The 22682-nt window shown below is 46.3% G+C and overlaps 2 protein-coding genes across 2 annotated transcripts; one reads left to right on the top strand and one right to left on the bottom strand.

Annotated features, from left to right (window-relative positions):
• Window positions 1–1961: 1961 nt before the first annotated feature.
• IMP3 (IMP U3 small nucleolar ribonucleoprotein 3) lies at window positions 1962–2683 on the bottom strand. The gene has a single exon (XM_040421928.1). The coding sequence runs from the start codon at window positions 2611–2613 to the stop codon at window positions 2062–2064; it is 552 nt and encodes a 183-aa protein (XP_040277862.1). The 5' UTR covers window positions 2614–2683; the 3' UTR covers window positions 1962–2061.
• A 275-nt stretch (window positions 2684–2958) lies between these two features.
• Window positions 2959–21740, top strand: PEF1 (penta-EF-hand domain containing 1). Its single transcript, XM_040424533.1, has 5 exons — window positions 2959–3274; window positions 15366–15663; window positions 16687–16842; window positions 17334–17477; window positions 19992–21740. Exons 1-5 carry the CDS (start codon window positions 3251–3253, stop codon window positions 20219–20221), a joined length of 852 nt encoding a protein of 283 aa, XP_040280467.1. The 5' UTR covers window positions 2959–3250; the 3' UTR covers window positions 20222–21740.
• The last annotated feature ends 942 nt before the right edge of the window (window positions 21741–22682 follow it).

Below are 22682 nucleotides of genomic sequence, written 5' to 3'. Positions count from 1 at the left end.
CCACAGCAGTGACGTGTCACTTGTGAGTCATGTAACGCATGGGTGAGCCTCCATGGGTCCAGCCACACTGGAGGAGTCTACAGAAAAGGTCTCCAGCGGAGAAGAAACCCTCCATACAACACTTGACATGTCACCAGCTTTGATTGGTAGAGGGTCACTGAAGGAAGGCCAGCAGTGCTCAGCTAGGCATTGTGCTCCTTTGGCCCCGAGTACATGTACCATTCCCATGAAGGCTGCAGCCAGTCATCAGCCTGACAGGTCACATGCCATTTTGGCACACATTACCACTTAGGCCAGAGATTGGCTGCAGCAGTCACATGAATTATGAACAGCTGGCAGACCAGAAGGCCATTTATAAGGAGAGTGCTGGTTTTTACTTTATTTCATTGCCTCCTGTTCTCTGGCACATAGAACCAATTCTCATCTCGCCGTACCAGCCTGGGTACATGCTGCTCTCCACATATAGGAAGTGCCCACTCAGCCAATAACTAGTTGAGATGGGTCAACGCTGCAGCAAGTGATTGGCTGAGAAGGCACTTCCTGTGCGGAAAGATGGGGGCAGGGAGTACCCGGTGTCACTGGATCAGCGGGTGGTGAAATCTGGGAGGCGATTATTACTTTCATTATTTTAGAGCATTGCTAGGCTACTTACACATTTGCGTATCTCCTTTCCGGTATCGAGATCCGTCATAGGATCTCAATACCGGAGGAAAACGCTTCCGTTTTGTCCTCATTTATTGTCAATAGGGACAAAACTGAACGGAGTGCACCAGAATGCATTCAGTTCCGTTTGGTTGCGTCCCCATCGCGGACAGAAAAACACTGCAAGCAGTGTTTTTCTGTCCGGCATGGGATGTGGAGCAAGACTGATCCGTCCTGACACACAAGGTAAGTCAACGGTGTCCGTTTTCTCAAACACAAAAACCGTTTTGGCTATGTTACAGATAATTCAACCGGATCCGTTCATAACTGATGCAGACGGTTGTATTATCGTGACGGAAGCGTTTTTTGCTGATCCATGACTGGTCCAGCAAGAACGCAGATGTGAAAGTAGCCTAAATATCCTTCCAGTGAAAGCCCCCAAAAGATATCCAACCTAGACAACCCCTTTAATAAGAGCCTCCTCCAATACCAAGGACCTCTGTCTCAACTTAAAGGGAACCTGTCACCTCAAAAATGCACACCCCCCAGCAGTACCTGGTAGTAGCCCGCAGCCTGTTAATAATCATATGATTGATCCTGTTGTCCGATGCTGCGCAAGTTAAAAAAAAACAGTTTTATGCTCCATCAGCGCCATAGTGCCGGCCAGCTTGAAGTCAAGGTAACCACGCCCCCTAACCGTCCCCGCTTGCCCGAGATTGACAGCCTGCAGTGCGGCCGCGATTCCCCAAGTCTCGCACATGCGCTCTGTAGTAATGCGCTATCCGATCTCCTACTGCTGCTGTTAGCCTGGTCTCAGCGGTGCAATGCGCATGCGTGAGACTTGGGGAATCGCAGCTGTACTGTAGGCTGTCACTCTCAGGCAAGCGGGGTCGGTTAGGGGGCATGGTTACCTTGACTTCAAGGCTGGCACTATAGCGCTGATAAAGAATAAAACCGCGTTTTTTTTTAACTGACGCAGCATCAGACAACAGGATGAAACATATGATTATTAACAGGCTGCGGGCTACTATGAGGTACTGCTGGCGGGTGTAGATGCATTTGAGGTGACAAGTTCCCTTTAAAGGGTTTTCCTGGATTTTTAAATTGACAGCCTATTACCAGTATAGACCTCAATAGCTTATTGTATGAGGGCAAACACCGTGTACCGCTACCCATCAGCTATTTTGCCTCTGGAGCTACTGCAGGACAGTTGATCGTAAAGGGTGCAGGTTGTCGGACCCCCGAACATTACAATCCCAGAAAGCCTCCACATCAATGACCATCACATATCCCATGGCAGTCAGATGATCAAGCGGATACAATTTACAAGAACTGCCAAACCCTTTATTACAGCCCTAGGGGGGCCGGGATAACATGGGGGTCAGCACATGACCTGCTCCAGTCTGTGGCAGTAATGTCCTATGCACCAAGATCAAAATCGTCCCTCTCCTCGTTGTACTCCACAACGTGCTTCTTGATCTTGGAAGAGTCCACCCAGGTAATGAAGTCCTCCATGCTCCTGGTGACCAGGTAGGCGGGGTCGGTCACCACCTCAGTCCCCACACGGATGTGCCCCTGCTCTATGAAGGTGATGGCGGTCTTCAGGTTCTGGGCCATCCGCAGCCTGACCACCACTGAGGGCAGGCGCCTCCTGCAGAAGGACGAGGCGGACACGGTGTCGCACAGCTGCAGGCTCTGCTTGGTGGGGACCAGGCCCATGCTGTAGAGCTTCTCCAGCAGCCGGCCGGTGCTCTGGGCCCGGAAGGCGTCCTTCTCCTCCAGGTCCTTGATCTTGTGCGCCAGCTCCCGGACACTCCTGCTCAGCTTGTTGTACGTGGTGTAGTCCTCCCGCCGGTCCAGGTGGTATTTCCTCAGCACCCTCAGTTCGCTCACATTGTTGTCCACCTCCCAGTTGATGAAGTCCACTTTCTTCAGCAGCTTCTGCTCATGGTACTTCAGCTTCCGGACCATTGTGCGGGTGTACGGGGGACTGTCGTCTGCTACCACTACAGTACACGTGTGAGGAGCTACACTTCCACAAATCCTTTGCGCGTTCCAAATTCTATCACTAGAGGGCGCTGAGCGGTTGACGAACCGTCTCCTGAATTACAATATTAAGATCGAACCAGCGCCATCTTTATGAAGACCAGGTTTTGCTTATACTCTATGGAATCTGACAAAGGAAAGATGGCGTTTAAAGAGTAGCCGGAAAATCACTTATCGTTAGCTCTTGAAGGTTTCATACAGGGTAGTGTCTAAACTCCATGCACCGTAACGACCTTGTGATGGCGCACAGGGTCACGTGACATTCAAAGTCTCCATTTTAAAGTGACCAGGCGCCTCACCTTACACACCTACCGTAATCTTTGTATTACAGTATATTACTCATCTTTACTACCAGCGCTTGGGATGTAGATGTAACTGTGCTGCTACATCCCGCGGCTGCTTCAAACCCAGGTGACGTCGAGAGGTCCCTACGACGCATGGAGGTTAGACACAACAGTTACTACAGTTACTAATCAGGGCGAGGGACTGCCTCTGTCACTTCCTAGCCGGACTTTGACAGCAGGACTCAGGAGTATCGGCGGCGCAGACCCGGGGAGTGATCATGACGAGCTATCCGTACGGCCAGGTGAGCAGGGGCTGCCAGACAGCCGCCATGGAAGCAGGCAAGACTGGGAACAGCAGTGACTGGAGAGGCTTGGAGAAGGGTGTGTGAGGCATGGGGCGAGGCTGACAGGTGAGACCGTATTAGGCCTCCTGCACACGACCGTGTACCTTCCGTTGCCGTATTGCGGATCCGCAATACACGGACACCGCTCTGCGTGCATTTCCCATCACCGATGAGGACCCATTCACTTCAATGGGTCCGCAAATCCGGAGTACTACGGGAGCACTACGGAGTACTTCCGTGCGGTTTCGTCCCGTACTTCCGTTCCGCAAAAAGTTAGAACATGTCCTATCTTTTTGCGGAACGGGTGGATCGCGGACCCCTTAAAGTGAATGGGTCCGCGATCCGCTGCAGCTGCCCCGCGGTTGGTGTTCGTGCATTGCGGCGAGCAATTTGCGGTCCACAGCGCGGCCACGGGGCGCACATGTTCGTGTGCAGGAGGCCTTACTGCTGGAGCCGGGAGTCAGAGAGACTTCAGGTGAATCTCCTTCTAGAACTGGAATACTAAAGTAAAATGGAGTCCTGGAAAGAAGCTGCCGGCTACTTTCACATCTTCGATTTTGCTGTCCGGTTCTCAAAACCACAGCAAAACGCTTCTGTTATAATAATACAACTGGCTGCATCCATTCGGAACGGAACCGGTTGTATTATATCGAAAATTAAGAAATCGTGTCCGAAAAAAACCAAAAAATGGATCCAGCACCTTTGGCATAATTTTTGGTGCCAGATCCAGCTTCTTCGGTTTCCCATGCCTCACTCTAAAATACTGCTTGCAGCGATCTTGTGTCCAGCGTGGGAACGCAAGAAACCGGAACAGGATCCATTCTGGTGCTCTCCGTTCTGTTTTGTCCCCGTTGACAATCAATGGGGACAGAACTGAAGCCTTGTGCTGCGGTATTAAAGGGTTTCTATCACTTCGTATCACATATTTAGGTGTCAGACACTAGCGATCCGCTAGTGTCTGCTCTAACAAACCATCCTAATATGATAGGCTTTGGGGCGGCCGTTTTGCTAAAATAACAACTTATATCTATATGCTAATGAGCCTCTAGGTGCTATGGGGGCGTCATTAGCACCTAGAGGCTCCGTCTACCTTCATAAACTGTCGCCGCCCAGCGCGTCCCTCCAGCCCGCCCATCTCCTGCTGAATGCGATCCTCCCCGTGCGCGTCTCTGTTCTGCGCATGCGCAGTGAATGTCTGACCGCTTCCCTGCACAGACATCTCCACTGCGCCTGCGCCGATGACATCATAGTGCTCCGAGGAACAGGCGCAGTGGAAATGTCTGAGCAGGGAAGCGGTCAGACATTCACTGCGCATGCGCAGAACAGAGACGCGCACGGAGAGGATCGCATTCAGCAGGAGATGGGCGGGCTGGAGGGACGCGTTGGGCGGCGGCAGTTTCTGAAGGTAGACGGAGCCTCTAGGTGCTAATGACGCCCCCATAGCACCTAGAGGCTCATTAGCATATAGATATAAGTTGTTATTTTAGCAAAACGGCCGCCCCAAAACCTATCATATTAGGATGGTTTGTTAGAGCAGACACTAGCGGATCGCTAGTGTCTGACACCTAAATATGTGATACGAAGTGATAGAAACCCTTTAAGACCCTGTGCTGGGCCTCAAAACCGGACAGCCCAACGCAGATGTGAAAGTAGCCTAATCCCTGATAAAGTAAAGGGGTTCTCCAGGTATATGGTGCTACCCTGTGGAGGGAAGCTCTTACATAGGACTCGCACTCCCTCACCATCTCCGCTACCCTGGTGTGCACTGCGGGCTCCCCTGCGCAGGTCCCAACCAGATGTGGCTGCTTCTATTCCTGTTCAGCCATATTACAGTCAATGCAGCTGAACAGGAAAAGAAGCCGCAGGAGAGCCCGCAGTGCACACCAGTATAGCGGAGATGGGGTGTGTCCTAAGTAAAAGAGCTTCCCTCCACAGGGTAGCACCATATGCTAAAGAACCCCTTTAAGGTTGTTTTGTAAAACAGATGTTCATTTTTTGCTGAGATTTTGATATTGATGGCCTGTCCTCAGGATAGGTAATTGATATCTGATCAGCGGGGGACCGACTCCCATGACTCCCACCGATCAGCTGTTTGAAGAGGCTGTGGTGCTCCTCTGAGAGCTGCACAGCTTACTAACCACAGCGCCGTCCATTGTATACTGGTTGTTCTTGGTATTGCAGGTCAGCCCCATTCATTTGATTTAGACTCAGCTGCACACAGGTCATGTTACCGATAAATGTGACGTCTCTGGCCTGGGAAGAGGCTGTAGCCACTTGAAAAAGCTAATCGACAGGAGTCCGTGGAGTCGGACCCCCACGATCAGATACTGATGGCCTATCCTGAGGTTAGGTCATCAGTATCAAAATCCTGAGCAACCCCTTTTAACGAATGAAATACAAGTATTAGGCTACTTTCACACTATGAAAATGCAGTGTAATCTGTGAACGTGTGCCTCCGGACTGCCGCTCTGTCCCCATTGACTATAGTTTTATTCCAGCAGCCTTTCGCCGTGCCTCTGCCGGAATCCACCCCCCATTATAGTCACTGGGGACGGAGCGGCAGTCCGGGGGCACACGTTCACTAGCGGCAGGATGGATCCCACAGGCTGTTCACCCGACGGAACAGCCTGCCGGAGGTCCGTGCCGCTAGTGTGAAAGTAGCCTTACTGAATCTTTTCCCACAAAACTATGTATCAATCTGCTCAGCTCTTCCTGATCTATAACATCCTGCAGATTACACTGCATTTTCATAGTGACAGGTTCAATCATTTGCATTCTGTGGAGTCAAGTAATGTACTAGGGATCAACCAATCTAGATTTTTTTTAGAGCCGATACTGTTACAGATAACCTGTGAATTTTCAGGCCGATAGCCGATAACTTATACTGATATTCTGTGCGTTTTCATTTTAAAAAAAAAATAAAAAAATTTCTGTTACGGTGTTCACCACATAGGAGATTTAAAAAAAAAATATATATACATATTAAATAGTTTGGACTTTTTGGATGTGGCAATATGCGATAAGTTTATTTATTATTTATATATTTTATATGTAAAATTGGGAAAGGGGGTGACATTTTTTTCAAATTTTTTCCGATATTTTGAATGCTGGATCCGGCACTAATACATTCCTATGGAAAAAAAAATGCAGGATCCGGCATTCAGGCAAGTGTTCAGTTTTTTTGGGCCGGAGATAAAACCATAACATGCTGCGGTTCCGACCTGATCAGTCAAAAAGACAGAACTGAAGACATCCTGATGCATCCTGAACGGATTACTCTCCATTTAGAATGCATGGGGATAAAACTGATCAGTTCTTTTCCGGTATAGAGCCCCTAGGACGGAAAAGAATAACGCTACTGTGAAAGTACCCTTAGTTTGCTGTGCATGCAATGGAGGCCAACTTGGCACCAAAAATGATAAAAGCCATAGGGGGCCCAGCATGCATGCGGAACCTGCACCCCCTGAACTTCATGGTCGCTGTCATGGCACTTAACAGGTTGAACTTAGTGTTAGGACCCGTCTTACAGAGATAGCCTTGACGTGTAGCAGACGGGCTAAAATAATTTTGTACAAAATGATTTGCCAAGCATCTCTAATTTATAAGTATAGCATTAGAAATTATTATGCATTTTTGTTGTGTTCTATGTTGTGTTTTCAGCCATAGCAACGTGCACCTGCGCACTGGGAAGTGCTGACTGACCCCTTTTTTTTTCTAGTCATGGCTTCAGTAGCGTCCTGGCTGCCATGGTAACCGATCGGAGCCCCAGGATTACACTGCTTTGGCTCCGATCATTGGTGGCAGCTTTTGAAGAGGAGGGGTGGGGACCTTGTGGCCACTGCCACCAATGATTTTAATACTGGGGGATGAGGGGGGAGGACGCACTGCGCCACCAATGATTTTAATACTGAGGGGGTGAGGGGGGAGGGCGCACTGCGCCACCAATGATTTTAATACTGGGGAGGGCGCACTGCGCCACCAATAATAATTAACGTTTAATACAGGAGGCGGGTGTGTCGGCTCAGAATCACATAGCCGACACCCTGCTTCTGACAGGGAGCTGCGATCAGGTGCGGCACCTGAGGGGTTAACTGCTGCTGATCGCAGCTTTCTGTCATATAGGCTGGGCCTGTCTCCTGTATTTGTATTAGACGTTAATTATCATTGGTGGCGCAGTGCGCCCGCCCCTCCTCCTCCCGTCTCTCCTCATTGGCAGCGTGGCACAGAGGGGAGGGAGAGAGTGACTCCTTCTCCCCTGTGCTGCTGAGGGAACATGAGTGCGCTGACAGCAGCGCGCTCATGTTCTGTGATAGCGCGCTGGACGCATTATCGGCAAGATTAGATACCGATAACTTTAAAAATCATGAATATCGGCCGATAATATCGGTAACTCCGATAATCGGTCGATACCAATAATGTACAGTGATCTAATCGCACTGCTTTTGGAGGAACTCAGCGAAGGGTGTGTCTGTCTGCATATTCTCTGTTTCCAATAGCTGCCAGCAGAATTGTGAATGCAGCTCTGGATTATAATCCGAAGAAATTGCAAAAGAAAAATGTGTCTAAAACCTATGTGTGTATGCCCCCTTATTACTACAAGAAGTTTATTAATGTTTTGTCAACTTGTTGATCCTGCACAGTCTGACCCCCCCCCCCTCCAAAGCTGGTAACACCCCTTTGGCAATTCATTCATAAACATCTAGTAGAAGTTACATGGGATTGCCTAGAGGTGCACCTGACTGACATGTAAGAGCTATATACTAGTATAGACACAGAGGTGGAGATGCTGCTCAGAGTATCCACATTCCCATGTTCTAGTGTGGTTGGTATTTGCACCACTTATACATGAGGCCCAATGTCTTTGCCAAGAGGCATCTCCGAGAAGGAAGTCAACTTCCATGTTGGGAGACATAGGTAGATGAACAGTATGCTGTGCTAGCTGCTCCATGTACTATAGACATGGTTGGTGTGCAGTTTTGGATAGCGATTGCTCTATTATCCGTAGAAAGATATTCTGGGAATATGTGTGCCTTTTTTATCATACTAGTGCAAGTTCCTCAAGATAAAACCTTCAGGTGATAGCCAAGAATGATTTCCCACAGGTGGCATCTCACAGGGTAGAGATTAGGGATGAGCGAACTTTCAAGTTTGGTGTACAAGGTCCGTGGTAGCGGAATCCATAACGGAATTCTTAGATAACCCGAACCGTGTACGCCGAACTTGAAAACACAAGTTCGCTCAACACTAGTAGAGAGAGTCTCTAGGGGTCTTCTCATCTGGTTTCTCCAGACCATGACACTGTCAGTACATGAGTGGTCTCGTGATCTGACCTGTCCTCTGGATACATCTCACAAGCATTCTGGGTAGTCCTGAAAGGTGCCTTGTTCTGAAGGAAGCAGGCCATGTCTGCTAGGATATCTGTGAGGAAGACCCAGGGGTGGATTGGTTCTGCCAGGTGGTATTTCAGATCATTGAAATGAAGCATCATTTCTGGTTGTTACTTCCTGAGTTTCATCATACCGCAGGTCATGACATTGCTTCAGTATTGCACATGTCCAGGATTAGCTAGAGCAGCAGGTCCCTTAACCCCTTAGTGATCAGCCTGTTTGGTCCTTACTGACTGACCAAGCGTTTGCCTTCCAAGAGGTATCATATTTTTTTATTTTTTTTCATCACTATAGCTGTATGAGGGCTTGTTTTTTTGCGGGCCGAGTTGTAGGTATGATTACAGCGATACCAGATATATATAGTTTTTTTTACATTGTACTACTTTTGTGCAATAAAACTTTATTTTATGGAGTTCATATCATACATGATATTTATGTAGTTATGTAGTGTGGGTTTTTACAGATGTAGGAATAAAGGGGAGATTTTTATTTTCTTCTGCTATTTTATTATTATTTTTTCATTGCAAAGTGTATTTTCAATGGATAAAAGCTTCTTTTTTTTTACTCGGAAATTTTTATTTTATTTTTTTCTACCACAATAGTACTACAAGGGGAGTATAACAGAGAACATTTTGATTGCTTAGTGCATTGCATTTTAATGTCATTGCTAGAGATGAGCAAATTTCGGCTTGTGAAATTCGTTCACACTTTGTTGGTTAAAGGTGAATTACGTTATGAATTCCGTTACCACGGACCATAATGCAATTCTATGACGGAATACCTCTAAAGGCATTATTCATTCCGTCATAATAGAAGTCTATGGGCTGCAAAACGGATCCATCTCGTTTCCAATATGCAGGAGAGGACTCCCCTGCATGACTGAAATGGAACGGATCAGTTTTGCAGCCCATAGACTTCTATTATGACGGAATGAATAACAGAATGCATTCCATCATAGAATTGCGTTATTAGGGTTCTTGCGGGTATCGAAATTTCGATACCCAATCGATTTCCATTTTTTCGATACTGGCCTGCGCAGTCTAGTATCTCTGAACATGAGCGCGCTGCTGTCAGCGCGCTCATGTTCTCTCAGCAGCACAGGGGAGAAGGAAGCATTCCTCCCTTCCCCTGTGCTGCCGCCAATGAGAAGAGAGGGGCAGAGGAGGGGCGGCCGCACTGCACCACCAATGATACGACTTTTCCTACGCAGAGAGGCGCCCAGCGATGTCCCAGCACTTGCCATTATTCCTGGGCGCCGGTCCGTTCACCCGCTGTGCCCCATTACTGTCTCCTCTCCTGCTCCATATGCTAATTATTATCGGAGCAATGGGGAGGAGACATCAACTTCTCTAGTGGGCGTTCCTTCTCCCTGCGCTGCGCTACAGCCAGGGAGAAGGAACGCCCACTAGAGAAGCTGATGTCTCCTCCCCATTGCTCTGCTAGTAATTAGCATATGGAGCAGGAGAGGAGACAGTAATGGGGCACTGCAGGCGAACAGATCGGCGCCCAGGACTAAAAGTAAGTGCTGGGACATCGCTGGGCGCCGCTCTGTGTAGCCTAATACTTAAAGTCTGGACCCAGGAAAAGTAGTCTTTAACAGATAATACAGGAGGCGGGTGCCGGCAGCAGAATCACATTGCCGGCACCCTGCTCCTGACAAGGAGCTGCGATCAGCGGCAGTTAACCCCTCTCAACCCCCCCAGTATTAAAATCATTGGTGGCAGTGGCCACAGGGTCCTCTCCCCTCCCCCTCATTGGTGGCAGTGGCAGCTTCTGATCAGAGCCCCCAGCTGTGTAATCGGTTACCATGGCAGCCAGGACGATACTGAAGCCCTGGCTGCCATGGTAACATCCCTAATGCTGTGTGCACAGAGCAGCAGGGAGAGTGTGAGGTCCTATTCACCCTGATAGAGCTCTATCAGGGTGAATAGGACAAGGGATGAAAAAAATCCAGGTTCTAGCCCCTAAGGGGGGAAATGGTTATTAAATAAAAAGTGTAAAAAAATTAATTAAAAAAAGTAAAAAAAAACCTACCAAAATATTAAGTATGAATCACCCCCTTTCCCAATTTCACATATAAAATGTATAAATAATAAACATATTACATATCGCCACGTCAGAAAAGTCCAAACTATTAAAATATGAAAAAAATCTATGCTGTGAACTCCGGAACAAAAAAAAAAAACTGCGCGATTTGCCATTTTTTAAAATGCGGAATTCACGTGGCTTTTTTGGTTTATTTTTTTGCGTGGTATCGAATGGTATTGAGTATTTCAATACTTTTTCATGGTATCGAAACCGAATAAAAAATTTGGTATCGCAACAACTCTATACGTTATGGTCCGTGGTAACCGAATCCATAGCGCAATTCTCCTTTAACCAACAAACGAAGTGTGAACGAATTTCAAAATATGATCTCTAGTCATTGCTTTACCGACATTGAGGCGCAGCCTGCTGGAAAATACACAAGGCTGGCTTGGGGCCTTTACCAGACCCCAGCCAGCCTTAACACACATCGGCACCCCACGATCACAGTTGCCGGGTGCTGATGGGAGACAGAGGGAATCCTCTCCCTCTGTCACCGCTTTACCTGTGGTGGGTGCCATTGCCTGTGGCATGTAACGGGTTAAACAGCCCGGATCGGCACTCCTCCCGTTCCGGGTGTTAGAGAAGGAGCGCAGACCTGCTGCAGTCTGCTCTGCTCTGTTCCTGTCAGTTATGTGCCCTATCCAGAACTTCCATTATTTTTGTTGTTCTGCTCATCTAAAGGCCATAACAAAAAAGCCAGTGGAGATAATATATCCAAAATCATATCAACTTTATTATATATTTAAAATGTATGGAAAAAAGTATACAGAGAAGCGACGGGCATATCCCCACAAGGTTAGTAAGCACTTATCGGGTACCAGGTCATATGCTGTGTCTCACAACAACCCAAATTATGTACCACAGAAGATAATACAGAGTATACAGCACCCCAATAGGGGATAATACAGCGTGATACAGTAACATCAGAGAGTACTCCCTGGATATTTGTGAGATCCACAGCTTACGTCCTTGGTAACCATAGACAGCGTGTATATAACAAGCGTGATAAATATATATTCACAGCCTAGTCTATGAGCACAACACAATGATGGTACATACACAGCCTAGTCAATAACATAGGCCTAATATGGATATTGTATGTGACAGTGTCTTTAATAGACACACCTGATCCAGGACGTACCTGAAGACATGATCAAGTCCAGAAGAGATGTGATAGCCCTAAGCGCAAGACCTCCATCTAAAGGAGCAGAACAACAGAAATAAATAACAGTGGTGTGACCGTTCCCTCCCGTCAGCTTCTCCAACATACAGTCCCATGTACATAACCTCTTCCCTCCTGTCAGCTTCTACAGCATACAGTCCTATGTAAATAACATCACTGCCCTTCCTTCAGCCCCTCCAACATACAGTCCCGTGTAAATAACATTTCTCCCTGCCCTCTAGCATAGGGTTAATAAGCCCCTGGGAATTGTCTGGAGTGTATACACCACCGGCTATTATAGCCAAGTGATAAAGCTCACCAGGGACTTCCCAGCAAAGAGGTGCGCCGATGTTATCGCGGTGTGCCATGTGTGTATAGGCAGGCTGGGACGTGGTGTAGGCCCCCAGCTGCCTTGCGTGTTCTCCAGCAGGCTGCTCCTCTCTGGTCAATGACAGTATAGCACTGACATTAAAATGCAATGGACTATAGGAATAGTGCATTGTATTTTAGAAGCGATCAAAAGATTTCCAGTTATACTATCCTTGTGGGACTATTAAGTGGTTAAAAAAATGTATTAAATAAAAAAATTCCAAAAAAATGCACTTTTTTTAATTGAAAAAATGCTTTTTAATGAAAAAAATAGCAAAAATAAAATCCCCCCATGTTTGGTATCGCCACGTCCGTAACAACCCGCACTACAGAAATATCATGTAAAATATCCCGTACAGTAAACTCCATAAATACTGCCAGAATTGGCAATTTTTCTTAGTCTGCAAAAAAAAACAAAAACATAAAAACAAGCGATAAAAAAAGTTTTATTTACTCCAAAATGATACCAACTAAAACTACAAGTCGTCCCTCAAGAATCAAGCCCTCACACAACTCCGTACAAATAAAAAAAAGTTATGGGTCTTGGGATGTAGCTATGCAAAAATATTTTCTTCTTTTTAAAAAAATTGCGTTTTATTGCACAAAAGTAGTTAAAAAAAACCTATGTATTTGGTATCGCTATAATCATACTGGCCCAAAGAATAAAGATGATATCGAAAAATTAACACTGCAAAATTTATAACATAAAAACTCATTGGCAGTATTGCTATTTTTCCCCATCTCCCTACCAGAAAGAGTTAAAGGGTCACCAGAATTAGGCCTATTGCACACGACCGTATGGCTTTTTCAGTGTTTTGCAGTCCGTTTTTCACGGATCCGTTGTTCCGTTTTTTGTTTCCGTTGTGTTTACGTTTTTGTTCCGTTTTTCCGTTCCGTTTTTCCGTATGGGATATACAGTATACAGTAATTACATAGATAAAATTGGGCTGGGCATAACATTTTCAATAGATGGTTCAGCAAAAAACGGAACGGAAACAGAAGACATACGGATGCATTTCCGTATGTGTTCAGTTTTTTTGCGGACCCATTGACTTGAATGGAGCCACGGAATGTGATTTGAGGGCAATAATAGGACATGTTCTATGTTAAAACAAAACGGAAATACGGAAACGGAATGCATTCAGTTTTTTTTGCGGAACCATTGAAATGAATGGTTCTGTATACGGAACGCGAAAAACGGCCAGTAAACGGGAAAAAAAAACGGCCGTGTGCAGGAGGCCTTAACCCTATTAAGCTAGCTGACATTAGCGATGGTCTAATGTCAGCTGAACCTAACTAGCCTATTCTTACTTTTATCTATGCCCCCGTTACTCCAGAAATATTACTTTTATAATATGCTAATTAGCCTCTAGGTGCGGGGGGGGGGGCGTTGCCCCTGTTCCTAGAGGGTTCGTTCTCCCACCTCTGGCCACGCCCTGCTACACTAGATTGACAGAGCCAGGCAGCATTGGTCTCCTACTGCCGACCCTGTCTGCTGTGTAAATCTCGCGCCTGCGCCGTCCTGTTCAGGATTCGGCGCAGACGAGTGAGGGGCGCTCACCAGCTGCCGGCTTCCGTACTGTGCCTGCGCGAGATTTCCCCAGCGCACAGGGCCAGCAGTTGGAGGTGAAAGCTGCCTGGCCCTGTCAATCTAGTGTAGAAGGGCGTGGCCAGAGGTGGGAGAACGGCAATGTCCCCCTGCACCTACAGGCTAATTAGCATATTATGAAAGTTATATTTCTGGTGTAACGGGGGCATAGATACAAGTAGGAATAGGCTAGTTAGGTTTAGCTGACATTAGCACATCGCTAATGTCAGCTAGTTTAATAGGGTTAATTCTGATGACAGAATCCCTTTAATAAAAGTTAATCAGAAAGTTATGTGTACCCCAAAATGGCACTATTAAAAACTACAACTTGTCCTGTAAAAACAAGCCCTCATAGAGCTACATAGACAGAAAAATAAAAAAGTTATAGCTCTTTGAAGGCGACGATGAAAAAAGGAAGAAAAACGCTAGGCCCAAAACAGGCTGTCTTTAAGGGGTTAAAACAGCTAATCGGCAGGGGTGCTGGGAGTCAGCCCCCCACCAATCTGATATTGATGACCTGTCCTGAGGATAGATCACAGGTATCATAAGACCAGACAACTCCTTTAAATAAAAACACTTAGGCTCTCCTTCCATGGCCTCTCCTAGCTTCATCCTCTCCCCAGGTGGCAACCAGTGACATATTGTTGTGGCTGGAGTGGTGATGTCCTGTACGCCACTGCAGCCAATCACTGGCTTCAGCAGTCACATGCCATGCACCAATGAAGGCAGTGATTGGCTGCAGTGGTAAAAGGGACATCACAGTTTCAGCCACAATATGTGAATTCTTGCAGCCCTCGGAGAGGGCAGAATGGTGGTATTGGGCGTATTGAGTGTAAGTGCTTTTATCAGGCCTCAAGTAGTTTCCAGAAACAAAAAAATAAAGTGGGAAAACCCCTTTAAGCTAGTCTTTGCTATTGATGTCCAGGATCACTGACACCTAGGATTGGAATAGGATAGCTGAGGTATGCAGAGGTATACCAGCATGGGGAAAGCATGAAGCACATTCTTTCGGCATTCATCAGGTCAGTGGGACCATATACATAATAAACATAGTCATATATAGCTACTGAAACAAGTACAAAGTACATTAATTTAATATGTTATTGGTGCTGTTATAATGTCATATGTAACTATTTGTCGGTGTCTAACTAGTGGCTTATTGGCCTGTTCTTGATAATATCATATGTTCATGTCTCCACTGGGAGGTGGTGGTGGTGTTCTGATATAGCTGCATTTGCAGCTTTTGGCCCAGTTCCCCCTATTAATTAAATGCAGATCTGATAAAGGAGCAGAATAGCTTATGCAAACACATTTTGCTGAACCTTTTTTGAAAAACGTCTGTAAAATAATGCTTGCTTGCAGAGTTGAACCAGTTTGTAACTGGTAGGAACTCATGAAAAGTTGTTCTTCAAGTCCTAAACTGGTTTTGTTGATGGATTGTCTTGTTTGTTTTAGGGATACCATGGCTCTGCAGGACAAACCCCTGGTGCACCTCCAGTAAACTATAATGCAGGTCAGCAGTATGGAGGAGGTGGTCAATCTGGCCAGCCTTCATATGGGAGACCTGCACCTGGAGCACCGTATGGACCTCCAGTGTCTAATAATGGTTATGGACAGCAAGTACCCGGCGGTGCAGCACCAGGTGGGCCAGGAGGGCCCTACGGTGGCCAAGCTCCAGGTGGTCCTTATGGGGGATCTGGAACAAATCCATATGGTGCTCCTCAGCAAGGGCAATATGGTCAGAGACCTTCTGGTAAGTTTGAAAATAATATATTTAATTCCATTTGATACCCCATGTTTTTTTTTAGAGAGCCACCAGACTTGTATGAAAAAACCTCTATATCTGCAGCTAACCCCTTGACAACACTGAGTATGTTTTATGCAAAGTTTTGATAGACCTTCCTCAATTTGCACCATTTTTTTGTAACCTTTTCACTCATCTGACAACACATTTATCAATCTACACGCCAAAGCTAGCCGTACACTGCTCGTTCGGCTGACATCTATCTCTCCCAGTCCTCACATACGTATGTGTTCTCGGCCAAGCATGCATATGTAGTGAATGGGGAGATGGACACTGCCAGACACCTCTGGGAGAAGGTCATCTCCTTGAAAACAAAAGGATAGAGCAGCTGAAATCCAACATGCCCAACTCCTGACATCAGCAATGGGGAGAGATAGGAGGACGCCATGCAAATTGGCAGATTCACAACCTACTGTAAATCAGCAGATTCAACCAGCGTAGATCTTATGTGTATGGCAAGGCTACTGTCCTGGTCATGTGAGGGCACTTTGAAGTACATAAAACGATTATATTGTCTACATCTTAGGTTGTGCAGCCCACAAGTAAACCTGATGCACCCAAATACAGTGAATGGGGTCTGTTGGGCGTTCTGGCATATGGTGGATCTGGCACTTCCAGTTTTTAGGTACCTAGACCGGAAAAAAAAGACAGAAAATACACTGCAGATGTGTAGCTAGCCTTAGAAAGTTATCAGTGCCAGCAGCTACTTTAATCCCAACAGTTCCTCTTCTGCGTTCCAGCCAGTCCAGTGTTATGATAGGGACAAAGTATTGATCCAAATCACCATAGACGTACATGTCCATACATATAAATACCAAAATTCAAGCCAGATATTCTAAGTGAGCAATGAAAGTTCCTATTACACCACAGCAAGCAGAGATCTTGTAACCTGTGAGAAATGAATACAGAAAACATATAATTTTTAAGAGAAGTAAAGTGAGTTTAAATTCTGTTCTGATATATTCCACACAGGGAACCTACCTCCAGGAGTAGAGCCAGAAGCGTTTAACTGGTTCCAATCTGTTGACACCGATAGAAGTGGTCACATCTCTTTAAAAGAGCTTAAACAAGCCTTGGTCAACTCCAACTGGTCGACGTTTAATGAGGAAACGTGCATTATGATGATAAGTAAGTTTCTAGGTCTAGAAAGTTAAAACCTGAAATATTGATGGAAATTCTTGTGGGTGTCCGGTATGATCCATACTTCCGTTTCTCACTATATCACTAGTATATAACTATAAACCTATTGGGGTACAGCCATATAAAAGCACATCCTCCCACCTGACTTGACTTCAGGAGAGCCGCATCTTCTATTAATTAGACTAGGACATGTGCTCCTTACTTGCTGGGCGTCATACAGCTTTATCGACCAGCATGCAGGTGTTTCTCTCCAAGCCCAATGTCATGAAGTGGGAGGGTCTGCCTGGGGGGACTTTATACTTCCAGTTGTTCATACATACATCCAGTGATTAGAAGATGTCTACGTTGTGGTTCCTCATGACATTTTGTAATCGAAACTAGCACTTACTTCTTTGTTCAGTCCTCTGACGTATGGTAGATATTGCCTGCTATTTGGCTTCCAACTGTATATCATACATAAGTGTACTTCTCCTTTGCAGACATGTTTGATAAGACTCAGTCAGGCCGGATTGACGTGTTTGGGTTTTCGGCTCTGTGGACGTATCTTCAGCAGTGGAAGAACATGTTCCAGCAATTTGATCGTGATAGATCTGGCTGCATCAACCAGACCGAGCTGCATCAAGGTAAACAGAGGATGGTACTAGTAGTCCTCTCCATAGGGAACCAGCAAGCATTTGACATGTCAGAGAAGATGGCATTTTCATTACGCTAGTAATCACATTGAGATGTCAGAACCTACTGAGCAAGCACATGTCTGCATAATAGAGTAGGGGACGCAGCTCATTGACTGGGCATCACCATGGTTACTTTGGGCATTCTCTGGTTCATTATAGAGTACATGGGTAAGCTACTGGAAATGGGGACATGCATGGTACAACTGTTCTGAGGCCCCATTCACAGATAAAGGGGTTATGTCGCTTCAGCAAATGGCATTTATCATGTAGAGAAAGTTAATACAAGGCACTTACTATTGTATTGTGATTGTCCATATTGCCTCCTTTGCTAGCTGGGTTCATTTTTCCATCACATTATACACTGCTCATTTCCAGGGGTTATGACCACCCTGCAATCCATCAACTGTGGCCTTGCTTGCACACTAGAGAAAAAAAGCACCAGCCTATGTGACCTCCCACAGTCCCAGTTACCAGAGGCTGGTGCTTTTTCCTATATTGTGCATGCACGACCACCGCTGATGGATTGCAGGGTGGTCATAACCCCTGGAAACGAGCCTTGTATAATGTGATGGAAAAATGAATCAAGCCATCAAAGGAGGCAATATGTGGCTCGTATTAACTTTCTCTACATGATAAATGCTATTTTCTGAAGCGACACAACTAGGGCTGAAACGATTCATCAATGTAATAGATGAAATCGAGGCAAAAAAATCCTTGATGCAGTTTCCCTGCATCGAGGATTCGTTTAAATCACATGACCACGGAGCGTGAGTGAAGCCTCTCACTCACCGCTCCGTGGCCTCCTGACTCGGCACCGTGCTGCACTGGCCAGGGCCTTGCGTGCACGCATCGTCAGTGCGCTGGCTGACGCTGTGTGTGACGTCAGGTCCCTCCCAGTGCATGCTGGGAAGAAGGCGCTGTCCGTCTTCTGCGGACTCCATGTCAGTGCACTGCCGGTGCCAGGAAAGATAAGTATAAAGTAGCGAGGGGGGGGGGGATTTGAAAGGGCTGATGGCGTTGGGGGACATGGATGATCATGGCAATGGCATGGAGGAGTTAATGGCATGGAGGGGCTGAGGGAGTGGGGGACAGCATGGGACATGGATGGCATAGAAGGGCTGATGGCGCTGGGTGGGACACATGGCATGGAGGGGCTGATCTGATGGCACTGGGGGAGTGGGGGACATAGTGGATGGCATGGAGGCTCTTTGGGGAAGGGTACATGGTAGCAATGGATGGCACTGGGGGAGGGGGACACAATGGATGGCAACATGGCATGGAGGGGCAGATGGCACTGGGGGAGTGGGGGACATGGCATGGAGGGGCTGATCTGATAGCACTGGGGGAGTGGGAAACATGGCAATTGAGCTGGCAATGGATGGCATGGAGGTGCTGATGGCTTTGGGGGAGTGGGGGACATGGCATGGAGGGACTGATGATGGCACTGGGGGAGTGGAGCTGATGTCACTAGGGTGGGGGAGAGCTGAAGGCACTGGGGGAGTGGAGCTGATGTCACTAGGGTGGGGGAGAGCTGAAGGCACTGGGGGAGTGGAGCTTGAAGGCACTGGGGTGGGGGGGAGCTGATGGCACTGGGGGGAACAAGCTGATGGCACTGGGGGGAACGGAGTTGATGGCACTGGGGGGTACTGATGCACTTGGGCTGATCGCACGGGGGGAACAAAGGTTGTTGGGGACTGACAGGTGGTCTAACTATATTAGTGCCACCTCACTGCGTGCCGTGAGGAAGCTGACAGCCGCCGAGCGGCGCAGTGAGGAAGCTGACAGCCGCCGAGCGCCCTTCACTCACTGCGCCTGCGCCGAATTCTGAACGGCGCGAGATTTACACTGCAGACAGGGCCGGAGGTAGGAGACCAACGCTGCCTGCCCCTGTCAATCTAGTGTAGCAGGGCGTGGCTAGAGGTGGGAGAACAGAGCCTCTAGGAGCAGGATCAACGCCCCCCCCTGCACCTAGAGGCTAATTAGCATATTATAAATGTTTGTATTTCTCAATAACAGCGGCACGCAGTGAGGTGGCACTAATATAGTTACGTTCAGCTGACATTAGCACATCGCTAATGTCAGCCAGCTTCATACCCATTTTTTAGGTGACAGAAACCCTTTAAGTTTGAAATCCAGTAGCCTGTTCCAACTGAGGATCAGGGGAGCTCACTTTATCCGGCATTGTCCATTGACTATAATGAGTTTGGAATGGGATCCAGCGGAGTTATGCCAGGAATGGGCCTGACAAAAAAACGTTGCGTAACCAGCAGTGCCGGATGCGGTGAGCTCCGGTAGCCTGACCCTCTGTGTCCCAAGCTAGTCCATGTTTGCTGTTGACTTGACATCCTGTTTGTGTCCCTGGTATATGCCTTACCAGAACGATGTGAGCTACACTTTCTACAGAGTTGCTCTTCTCTCTTCTGCCCATTGCACTTCTCAGTCACGCTTTTTTTGTTTTCACAGCTCTCTCTCAGATGGGATATAATCTCAGCCCGCAATTTATCCAGCAAATCATGTTACGGTTTTCTGTAAAATCCGCTAACCCCGGCTTACAGCTTGACCGTTTCATTCAGATTTGCACCCAGCTGCAGAGCATGACAGAAGCTTTTCGGGAGAAGGATACACAGAGAACAGGCAACGTGAAGCTCAGCTTTGATGATTTTCTTACCCTAGCTGTAGGACGTCTTCTGTAAGATCATGGTCTATTTCACACCTCTTGTTCCCAGTCCTGTACACTAGAGCCTTGTGAAGAACGGCGTGCAATACCTATGTGCTGATCCTAGTACCGGGGAGTAAATCCAGTGAGACCAGAATTTTTGTATATGTTTCCTTTGATTGTATTAATGCAACGGTTCATGTATATAGACCTACATTACATAATGCCTGTATATATTTATTTCCAGACTCTTAAAGCCTTTGCAAACTTTACCCACTAGGGGGAGACAGAGTTTAATAATTCGGTGGTGAAAGCAATCCTGAACTAAAGGCTTCCTTTCCTCTTTTACCCTTTCATAGACTTCAGTATCTTTTTATTGCATTATTATTTGAACATTATATTCAGGATAGATAGCTAAATGATTCTCTTATTACTGACATGCTGTATATGCTAATGTATGTCAGAGCCAGTAAAAAGTGACTATCCAAATCATTCTACTATGGCAGAAGATCTTAATTCTCCTCCTTATACCTAAAGAAGGGTTCCTGGACTGTAATATTAAGGATTATCCTTCCAATAGGACTGGTGGGGTCCAAGCAACCCCCCCAGCCAGCTGCTTGTATGGGCTGCTGGACTCTTATCAAAACAGCAGAGCATCGGATAACGCCTTGTGGCCATGAATGGTACTGCAACGCTGATATTCAAATAGCTGATCGGTGAGGGGGCCCAGTGTCGACCCCTACTATCTAATATAGATCACCTATCCTAAGAGCAGTCAATATAACAGTCCAGGAAAACCCCCATACCATTTTTTATTTATTTTTTACATTCCAAGCATGTCAATAATGTTACACTATGGGAATCCTATATACACGTCCTACCTTCTACAGGACGTCGGAGCCCATCAGGTCAGTACACTTTTCAAGCTGCTAGGGCAATTGCAGGAGCCTTTCCAATTTGTAGAGGAAAGATATTGTAAAATACAGGATGGCGGTTTAGCCAATGTGGTTATTATATTTTATATATCATAGTCCTGTTGTTAACCCTTTATTCCACGCTGTTCCTGCACTGTGTTTATACATTTGTTTAGTACCTTGGAGGTGAGGGGGTCATTTATTAAGACCAGCATGCCAGCCTCTACATAACGTCGGCATATACACCACCTGTCTAAACCTACAGCAGCTCCCTTGCTGGCGTAGATATAGACCATTTTCTACGCCTAAAACAGGCGTAGAAAATGATAAATGAGACGGGCCTGGTGGCCCACCCCCTTATTTCAGACCTGGTTTGAGGGGGCAAAGGATGCTGATTGTGGCGCAAATAACCTTTGTGCTGCAATCTACGCAAAATATATACGCCAAAAATTTGCACATATCTGATAATAAATGACCCCCCTGAGTTTTTATGCAGTGAAAACGTTTGACCACAGCAATTTTCTTTTCTTTTTTTGAACCTTCCAAACAGTTGCCATATTTTGTACCTGCCAAAGCTTTATAAAATCCCTGAGGATATCAGGTGAATAATATTGTGCTAAAATAAACATATATGGATTAAAAGATGTCTCTTTTTTTAAATAAAAAATGCAACGTGCAGTGTATTTTGGAGGGAAGCACAGATTGCAGGCTTATAAAGGCCAGTAGTGTCTTTGGATACCCAATATGGACAAACTGAGAGGCTGACTCTCCAGGGAGATGATTGAAATATGGATAAAGGATGGAATACTTCTCCCATATTCAAGCAGCATGGAGCAGATCACGTTCGGATTTTAAACAAACTCCATGGATCAGATTTACTGATGTGTCTGCGCCAAAAATCTGTCTAAAAATGAACGCAATTTGGCGCATCTAGGGTTTGTACACTTTTTTTTTTTTCCGACTCGCCCGACAACCGGGTGGGGGTTAGCAGAAACAGAGTGGAGTTTCATGGCGTATACTGGGGCCTGAGGTGCGCTATTTTGTGCCAAAATTGCATCCCAAGTCTGGCGCTAAAATCATTCTCAAAGAAAGCGAACCAAAAAATTGGTATAGCGTCAGAGACAAGTGTCTGTCGCTGCACCAGATGCATCATCCGGCCTGACCCCCTGGGATAAATGTGGTGCAGGTCTAAACTTACGCTGTCTACAGGATTAGTAAATCTCGGACCATGTGTCTTACATCTTCTAAACGGAGGACCGTTTTGCATGTTGCTTTTGTAAAATACATGCTTATTCCATAGGCTAATGTGAACAACTCCATAGATTTAAAGGTTTCTTTTTTATTTGTCAAGAGTGGGGGTTGTCAGCCTATTACCATATGAAGATTCAGTCTCCATACATGGTACTATTTGAGATCTAGTGGTATTGTATTTGAGCCACTCAGTAAAAATTATGGAAAATACTAAGGGTTGGTTCACATTTCCTGCACTTAACTCCTGTAGTCTATTCTGACCGTATCTGGATACCACCGGATCTACATTGACTATAATTGGATCTGATGGGATCCATCTTCTTTCCAGCATGA

Source organism: Bufo bufo, chromosome 3 (genome assembly GCF_905171765.1).
Source record: "Bufo bufo chromosome 3, aBufBuf1.1, whole genome shotgun sequence".
Lineage (NCBI taxonomy): Eukaryota > Metazoa > Chordata > Amphibia > Anura > Bufonidae > Bufo > Bufo bufo.
The sequence above is the reverse complement of the archived record's forward strand: the minus strand, read 5'-3'. Positions and strand labels throughout refer to the sequence as shown.